Source organism: Hypomesus nipponensis, chromosome 17, assembly GCF_054491055.1.
Source record: "Hypomesus nipponensis isolate SF chromosome 17, ASM5449105v1, whole genome shotgun sequence".
Classification (NCBI taxonomy): domain Eukaryota; kingdom Metazoa; phylum Chordata; class Actinopteri; order Osmeriformes; family Osmeridae; genus Hypomesus; species Hypomesus nipponensis.
In genome coordinates, this window is record NC_140377.1 from 1,572,870 (window position 1) to 1,582,500 (window position 9,631).

Genomic DNA, 9,631 nt, shown 5'->3' on the forward strand with positions numbered 1-9,631 from the left:
GACTAACATGACAATTGCATGTTTTGATAGTGAACATACTTTGATGAAATGACGATGAAATCAAACTAGAAAAGTAACGTGTGCGCGTGTTTGTTATCTTAGTGCCGAAACACGTATTGTAGCCCCAGTCTGTAGACCGATCCTATAACAACTTTTCAGCATTCTTTCGACACTAGGGCCAAAGTGCATGTTTACTTTTTACCTCGCTATGACTGTTGTTCCTCTTTATTATTGTAGACCAGACTATCTTTTTTCATTCTGGAACACAAACGAACACAAACACACGCATGCACTCACACAATAGGCTACTACACGCGCGGCACAGGGGTAGCGAGACGGGCGCACACAATGCGAGACTGTCATTATTGTCTGGTGCTCTCACTGACAAGGTGCCCGCGCGTGTTTGATGTCGGGCAGCGATCCGCCTGGTGATTTCATTTATGACCAACCGACCCCGCTACACCCCGGAAGAATGACTAATGTGTAGACCGGGCACGTTTGAAGCTGTTCACTGAAAGGCTGTTGCTGTAAGAGAACTGAAAAACATCAGAGAGAGAGAGAGAGAGGTGGGGGGAGAGAGAGAGAGAGAGAGAGAGAGAGAGAGAGAGAGAGAGAGAGAGAGAGAGAGAGAGAAAGAGAGAAAGAGAGAAAGAGAGAAAGAGAGAGAGAGAGAGAGAGAGGCGCGAGCTGAGAGAGAGGCCAGCGGGTAACGATTTAAGTGTTCGTTGTTGACGGCGTGCTAGAAAGTCGCAATTGAAGATTCAAACTTGTCCCTAAAGCAGATATCGGGTCTAAACTGCTAAACGGCTACTTTCAGGTGTTTCTCATGGCTGACTGTCAGTCATGTCTTCGCTCCCAAGACATATTCCTCCTGTTGCTCGTCGTCTCGTGCACTGCCGAGCTGGTGAGATGCTTCAACCTGGACATACGTTTCCCGGTGATCAAGCATGGAAAAAACCCCGATAGCCTGTTCGGTTTTTCTGTTGCATTACACCAGCAGACCAAGGGGGAAAACAGATATTTGTGAGTAAACTACTGTTAAGTGTTTTGGTTAATTGCATGATGTTTTGTCTGTGCACTTTAAACATAAACGGTATGGTTATTTAAACAGTACAATTTGACAGGTAAAACGAGGGTGCAAATTACGGGGGGGGTCTGGGGTGGTCTGACCCCCACAATTAAGACTCGACCCCCCCCCCCCCCCCCAAAGAGGTAACAACAACAGGTCGGCGGGGTCAATTAAAGCCCTGGAGAAGAAGTTGACCCCCCGATTGTCATTTTATAATTCGCACACTGGGTAAAACTAAATAAAAACTTGTTTTTAGTTGAAAAGGAAAAGTTCCATCTGACGTAGGCAATACACTCACTGTGTTGTAGTCGTTTGAATCCGCATCACAAGCGCTTTGATGAGTTTGTAATCAAATGCTCACTTCACAAAATGCGCCATGCAAATACTGACCAAGGGAGAGGCGCTTCAGAGGCACGGAGGGCTAAAAGGCGTGTTGCTCGCGGGCAGGTCCGTTCATGATTATTCCGTTTATGATTAACTAAACCTTTAATTCTCCAGGACGGTAGTGACTCATGATGGTGACAAAGCATGCATCTGTATCAGTGCTTTCCTAAGTCAGACACTACAGTGGAAAACAAAGTGTTACACGTGACATAACCAAAAGAAACATTTAGGATACTGCACGAAATGCTGGGAGAGCGTTTATTTCAAACTTTGCCGCTGCACGCTTTGCCGCACTGTCAATCATTTCCAAGTGCCAAAAGCCCTGGAATCGACGTTATATTTACCAGATTTCAAACTTTACACGAGAGTGATATAGATACGCACACTGGTGGTCGATCGCTGTGCTGATTTGAAGGGCGTGCAGCGGTGCATCGATATTGTCCAGTTTATGACACTTCTAAGGTTTAATAGAGGAAGACATTAACCAAGTGTCCCGGCGGACGCCACCTCCGCCATCACCTCCCCAGAGAGCCCTAATCCAGCCAGAGATGGCCTCTGATAAGCATCTCTGGTTTACTGCTGGTCTGATTAGACCCTTCCCTTTCCATCCCTTTGAGGAAAGTACTGCGTTATATTTGTAGGAAGTCGCGAAAGTGTGTTTGTGCGTGCGTGTGTAACAAGCGCTGTTTGGAATGAGGCTTATGATGACTTGGCCGGCGTACAAATGAAAAATATATCCAATGGCCCCTGGGGGGAATTATCTTTGGTCTAGCGGTAGATGTTTTGTTTTCACAATTGTGACTAGAGTGGTTCGATCCCAGTGACACAGCAATAAACAACAACACTGCGTAGAGCGTTGAAGACTCCAGCCAGGTGCTGTGGCCTGTGCTGCAGGGCAAGGTACACTACTCACCCATCTCAAGAGACACAGGCGCTGTTAGAATTGAGCAGGGTTCAAAATGACCTATGACCTTTGAAACGTTTTGTAGACCAATTTGCTATCTTTTCCATATCTTTACCAGTTTTAAATGTTACAAAATCTTATGTTTGGAATTTGAACATTTTTGAACAATAATTTAAGATGAACCCTACCCGATATTCACTCCTGAACATTCTATCAAGACCAGATTATGTACTATGAATAAAGCCAAACTTGTGAGAAAATACAAATATATACATTATGGGGTTTGCTTAAAACACCCCCCACCTCCCTTCATCCTGAACCCTGGAACTGGGTTTTGAACCAACAACTAGCAGCCATGGGAGCCAGTTCCGTAAGTTGTGAATCTGAAGCAGCCTTCTGCTTGTTCACAAGCCTGGTGGTTGTGATTACCTCAGCATTCTGGCTCACTCCCCAGGCAGCGCTATGGTCCTAATCCCTAACCCGGCTCCCCCAAGCCTTGCCCACTCCTGGACTCTCACTACAGATGAAGAGTTAGCTAACAATCCTTCTGCTACCCGCGGCAGGTTTATATGAGCTCATAACACCAGCTCTTGCTCCACCCTTCTCCTCCCCTCTCCTTCTAGGGCAAAGGCATGCCTCGGTGTTTCTCAATAAGCTATAGTTGAAACACGGTGCTGCTGGGACAGAGGAGAGAGCTGGGTGTTGAGGTCCAGTGGGCGGCAGCTTCTGCCTCAGGCCTGAAGGGCTGGAGTGGAGATAGAGGGCAGGGGCTTGACTGCAGCTGGGATTGGATGACAGCTATTTGGGGGGGCTACATCCCATGTTGGATGGGTTTGAAGGCTTGTGTTCAAGAGCTACATATCAAGTAGTTGTGCTTGGATGGTTACAGCTAGCTGGTGTTGGATGCTTATAGCCAGGGTTGGAGAGCTCTAACTGGGGCTGGGTGGTCAGACGTAGAGGGGCAGGGTCTGGAGGGGTGGGGCTGGGCTGGGTGGCTGGATGTCCTGTAAGGTCTGAGTCTGTTTTCTTTTTATTACAAGAGAATCTGCTGACTGCAAGACAAAAACAGACCAGACAATCCCTCTGTGATTGAGCAGCTGGAGCAGGCGTGGCCAGCCAGGAGTGGGTGGACTTGGAAGGGATTGCGGAGGTGGGGCTGGAGGGTGTGAGGGAGGGGAGGTGGTGGACATTGGAGAGGGTGGAGGAGGAGGTTGAGGAGGGAGCCTCAGGAAGCAGAGATGGGGTCAGAGAGGCTGCTGAAGGAGCAGGAGCAGTGCGAGGCCTGCTGGAGATGGAGGCTTGTTAGAGCTCTCCAATCCTGGCTGTAACCATCCAACTCGCCTGGGCGCTCTGGGCCCTCGCTGGGCGCTCTGGGCCCTCGCTGGGCGCTCTGGGCCCTCACTGGGCGCTCTGGGCCCTCGCTGGGGCGCTCACTGGGGCGCTCACTGGGGCGCTCACTGGGGCGCTGTCTGAACACATGTGGAGGGTATAGCTCAACGTTTAGAGAGCTTGACCGCAGGTGGTGTTGTCTATAGAGAAGGACTACACTGTACATGTTGGTGTCTATAGAGAAGGACTACACTGTACATGTTGGTGTCTATAGAGAAGGACTACACTGTACATTTTGGTGTCTATAGAGAAGGACTACACTGTACATGTTACTCCACTGTTGTTACCCACGTGATCATTACTATTTGACTTTCAGACAGAGAGAGACAGAAGCGGTGGAGTTTACTGCCTGGAGGCCGTACTGAGATTGCCTCATTGGGTTCTTGCTAAATGAAGGGGCTGTGGAGATCCTTCCCCGATGAAGAGCTCTGTTAGGACAACAACTGGATTTCCCTGGAGTTGTGGGTAGACTTGCAAGAGAGCCTCAGTGCTCCAAGGATATTTGGCACCATCGCAACAGTGCTATTATGCTGTCTGGCAGACATGGGAATGCTATACCACATGCATTGTGGTTGAGGATGATGATTGCAATGAAGCGCTATGTAACGATCTTCAGCCATCGGATATTATTGCCATTATGACCAATATCTTCCCTGACCTGCTTTTTACCTATAAACTTGAGCCAGTCAGTTAGACGGCCAGAAACGAATGAATCAACTATCCCACCAGTCAGCCAGTTAGCCAAGCAGCTACAAACCAGCCAACCAGCCAGTCATTTAGCTAGCTAGCCAGTTAGCCAGGCAGCTAGCCAGACAGCCAGTTAGCCAGCCAGTCATTTAGCCAGTCATTTGGCCAGTCATTTAGCCAGTCATTTAGCCAGTCATTTAGCCAGCCAGTCATTTAGCCAGTCATTTACCCAGCCAGCCAGTCAGCCAGCCAGTCATTTACCCAGCCAGTCAGTCAGCCAGCCAGTCATTTAGCCAGTCATTTAGTCAGTCAGTTAGCCAGCCAGTCATTTAGCCAGTCATTTAGCCAGTCATTTGGCCAGTCATTTAGCCAGTCATTTAGCCAGCCAGTCATTTAGCCAGTCATTTACCCAGCCAGCCAGTCAGCCAGCCAGTCATTTACCCAGCCAGCCAGTCAGCCAGCCAGTCATTTAGTCAGTCAGTTAGCCAGCTTCTGCATGTTAGCCTCCTGTCTGTGTAATTAGCAGCAGATGTGAGGATCTGTGTTGTGGTCCTCTTTGTGTGTTACTGCTATTGTGTTCTCCAGACTAGAGTGGTGCAAGACAAGTCTGCATGGGAATGAAAGGGAGAGAAAGAAAGAGAAAATTAGGCTAGCAGGCTGGAATGCAGAGCTAGTTAGAGTAGATCAGCTGTAATGAGATGGCACTACCTAACTGTGTTCCTGTCAGTATATGTAAATCTCCCAGCACCCTGGTTTTAGATCTCTCTGTCTCTGTCTCTGTCTCTGTCTCTGTCTCTGTCTCTGTCTCTGTCTCTGTCTCTGTCTCTGTCTCTGTCTCTGTCTCTGTCTCTGTCTCTGTCTCTGTCTCTCTCTCTCTCTCTCTCTCTCTCTCTCTCTCTCTCTCTCTCTCTCTCTCTCTCTCTCTCTTTCTCTGACCTGAGGTAGAGGGTAGCAGAGCTGTCAGCTCAGCTGAGCCAGCTGTGTAACAGGGTGTTAATAATGTGTTTAGAAGACCTCATGATACAGGGTTATACTGGGGCCTGTCTCACAGCCTCTTCTTCTTCTGTCCCTCCCTCCCTCCCTCCCTCCCTCCCTCCCTCCCTCCCTCCCTCCCTCCCTCCCTCCCTCCCTCCCTCCCTCCCTCCCTCCCTCCCTCCCTCCCTCCCTCCCTCCCTCCCTCCCTCCCTCCCTCCCTCCCCCCTCCCTCCCCCCCCCTCCCTCCCTCCCTCCCTCCCTCCCTCCCTCCCTCCCTCCCTCCCTCCCTCCCTCCCTCCCTCCCTCCCTCCCTCCCTCCCTCCCTCCCTCCCTCCCTCCCTCCTTTCCTTCCTTTCCTTCCTCCTACCATCCCTCCCTCCCACTCTTCCGCTTAAAATGAGGTCAACAGAGCGTCTGTCTCTGTGGTGGAAACAGTAGAGATACTGGACACTGGAGAGACTGGAGACAGTTTGTCTCTTCTAGATTAACTCTGAGGAAGACCACCTGCCTCCCTGACGTCTCTCTCTCCCTCTGCCTCCCTCGATCATGACACCTCTCTCTCCCTCTGCCTCCCTTTATCATGCTACCCTTTCACCCCTCCACGCATCTTTATCTCAATCCATTTATCCTTCTCCACCTCTTCATCCCCAGGCCGGGGGACGTGGGATGGGTATTGCTCGTTTGACACCTACCAGACAGCCTGGTCACCTCCAGCGCTCCCTCCATTCCAGAGAGGATAGTTAAAGTTTGGTATCCTATCTTGGAACTGCAGGGCGCTGCTTGAGTTAGAGAGCAGGGGGAGGCTGTGGTATTGTGACATCATTGCAGTTATGTGGCTGATTCCAGAGGCTGAGGCAATGTCTAGAACACATATGGTTCTCAGCTTCCAAACGCTGCCTTCTAGAATGTTATCTGAAGTTCTGGAGTGGGTTACAAGGCCTGGGACACCTGCAAACTTAAGATTTTAAAAACACATTTTAAAACTTAATTTAAACCAATAAAGACAAGTCTTACATTGAGCGAACATACATTCAGTCATAGATGCCATGTGTTTTGCAGCATACAACAGCACACATACAAAACTGAAACATGAAGACCTAAATATAGAAAAAGTAACATTGTGACGTCCTGCATCTTGTGATATTCTGGATCTGAGTTCTGGATTCATCACTGAGAGACCTTCGTATGAACCTCACTGCAGTTAACAGTATATGCTGTTTTTGTGTGCATGCCAGTGTGTGTGTGTGTGTGTGTGTGTGTGCGGGTACAACAGCACTTACAACACAACAGTAGGCCTAATTCTGCATGACATGCCGATGTGTGTATTTGTGTGTTTTGTCTGAACTGGAACACAGTTGACATGAGGGTCAGTGCAGGTTTCTTACGGACTTTAAACTCATTACAGAAGTCGTGGCTCTCCCTAGGCCCTCTGTCCACCCTCGCCTTCATCCTCACTAATTGAATTGAGCTTTTAATGGAAATCTATGGGAGCCCCTTATGTTGGATCAATTAATGACCACACGGGGGGCGGGGGCCCGGGAGAGGATGTGGGCGGGGGGGCAGGGTGGGTGGGGGGTGGGTCCTTTGATGGGGGGAGTGTGTGTGTGGGGGGGAGGGTCTCTCCTCTTTGAGAATATGACACTTAGACCCGAACAGTACAGGGCTGGCCACTGGATAGAACTCCTCTCTTAGTAGAACACCCTGCTCTTTATCCATCAGTTCATGCATGCAGAGTGGTCCTGGGTGCCTGTGACCTGGGTTCAACTCCCTAATAGCACAGAGGCCTCCGCAGTGTCTGTTCAGGACATTCGTCACCTGCTCTGACAGACAGGAAGCTTGGGACAGGAAGTCGCCAAGTCGTTGACCCCTGAGGTTGACCTCTGAGATGATTGAGTCACAGAACAAGAGCCCGACCCATAGCCTGATGGAGATTGGCTGATTGAAACAACTGTCCCTCCGTAACACTTCCTGGTTAATGGGCCTATTAATGCTGCAGTCAGCAATATCACCCCCCAGTCATTAGCCCACAGTGACAGAGACCAGAGGCCTTCTGACAGGGATTACTCCCAGGTTCCCACACAGATCCAGTCCAGACCGAGATTGATCCTGGAGGAGGACTAGCAGGTTTCAGTTTCTGGACGTGGTTGGGTTACGGAGGGGACCTGATGGAAAGAGAGACGGCTCTACGTGGAGTGGAACTGAGTAATCGCCACAGGGGCTGAACTTGTAAGATGGCGGCCAGAGTTGACGTCCATTAAGAATGTAATGATCCTTAATGGTGTGGTCCTACAGCTGAACATGGAGTACAGGACAGGGAGAGGGGGAACTGGGGGAGGAGAGGGAGTCCGTGGGTTAGGGTTGTAGATACAGGAAGGGAATGAGAGAGGATAGATAGATAAATACTTTATTAATCCCGTGGGGAAATTGAGGTATCTCTCACAGCTCTCATATCAATAACAACCACAGACAACAAGGCCATTTAAAGAGCACATCTACATTTAGTCATTTAGCAGACGCTCTTATCCAGAGCGACTTACAGTAGGCCTAAGTACAGGGACATTCCCCCAGAGGCAAGTAGGGTGAAGTGCCTTGCACAACGTCATTTGGCACGGCGGGGAATCAATCTAGTAACCTTCTGATTACTAGCCCAACTCCCTCACCGCTCAGCCATCTGACTCCCAGAGTAGATAAGATGCAGTGCAAAACGTAGAACATGGGGTGCTGAGCTGCCCGCTACGGAGGCTGCTGGACTGTGCTGCCAGGACACGGCGGAGAGATGACCGACACCGCCCACGATGGCCAAGAGCTAGCCCCGCATCTGTATCTTCACAACAGTCTCCGCCTTCCTGACCGGTCTGTCCAGCCTGTATCCCTTCCACTTTGCTCCAGCTCTGCACCCGCGGAACGGCTCTCGAAGCTCGGCAGGTTAGCAGTCCCTTGCCACGCCATGGAAACCAACTCAGTCATCCAATCAAATCAAATAATGCCGGCAATGTCCGCTGCTCCGGCTGGCCCCCCCCAAAAAACACGTCCAACCGGCCAAGCGAGACCACGAAAAAAACATTCATGCAGGTAGATAAGCACACCACCCCTCACAAGAGTAGAGAGGAGGTGAGAGGATAGTGGAAGAGAAGAAATGAAAAGAGAGGGGAAGCGTTTGTCATTGTGTGCTATGCATGTCCATGATTGTGTGTATGTGTGTGTGTGTGTGTGTGTGTGCAGGAATGTACATTTGTGTGTACATGCCAATGTGTGCGTGTCTAACTACAATTGTGTGTGTGCGTGTGCTTGGAAATGAAAGACGAGGAGAGGAGATGAAGATGGAGGAAGATATAAATGAAGGAGGCAGGGTGATGCCTCAGCTGGGAGGTCAAGTGTTCAGGACAAGAAAACCAAAAGGCTGATGAGCGTTTACAATTCACAATTCTTATCTCCATGGCGATAATTATGATATCTCCATGGCGAAGGAGCTCTCCACGAGGCCGAGGCACCCGAGCCGTGACTCAGACAGGAAGTGAAGTATTACAGGAAGTATGGGTCTGTGATTGAGAACAGGGAGCAGGTTCTGCTCTCGAGCCTGAGCAGGGGGCCACATTCCTTACATTCTCTCATCATCCTCTCCTTCTCTATCATTCTCTCTCTCTCTCTCTCTCTCTTTGTCTGTTCTCGATCCTCAAACTACATTTCTCAGTACTCTTTCACTGTTCCTTTCAACAGTTGTGCTCCTCCTCCTCCCCCTCTCCTCCTCTGCCTCTCATGCTCCCTCTCTCCTCCTCCCCCTCTCATGCTCCTCCTCCCCCTCTTCTCCTCCCCTTCTCCTCCTGCCCTTCTCCTCCTGCCCCTCTCATGCGTGTCAGCTCCACACTCCAGGATCTGGAGGTCAGGGAGGAGGGGGGAGAGAGGGGGAGGAGGAGGGTGTGTGGAGTCTTGCGTGGTGACACAGTAGAGTGAGAGACAGGACGACCCCCAGGTGAAAGGTCAGGGTTCAGCTTGGTGTGTTTGATCCTGGACCCCGGTCGTCAGAACAACACACACACACAGAAGTGTAGAAGGAACACACACATGCACACAGTCACACACACATGCACACAGTCACACACACATGCACACAGTCACACACACATGCACACAGTCACACACACATGCACACAGTCACACACACATGCACACAGTCACACACACACACATAGAGTGACACCCGTACTCATATTTGTTTCTCAAAA

General features: G+C 50.1%; 1 protein-coding gene across 2 annotated transcripts in view; it reads left to right on the forward strand.

Annotated features, from left to right (window-relative positions):
* The first annotated feature begins 438 nt into the window (after positions 1–438).
* The window catches only part of LOC146252886 (integrin alpha-3-like), a 26,338-nt gene continuing 17,145 nt past the window's right edge, over positions 439–9,631 (forward strand). The window contains exon 1 of one of the 2 annotated variants that reach the window (XM_084678642.1): positions 439–1,023. In XM_084678642.1, coding sequence (XP_084534768.1) covers positions 827–1,023 — 197 coding nt within the window. In that variant the 5' untranslated portion in view covers positions 439–826. Of the gene's footprint in view, positions 1,024–1,362; positions 1,517–9,631 lie in introns of those variants that run through there. The other variant, XM_084678643.1, reaches the window with a different exon arrangement.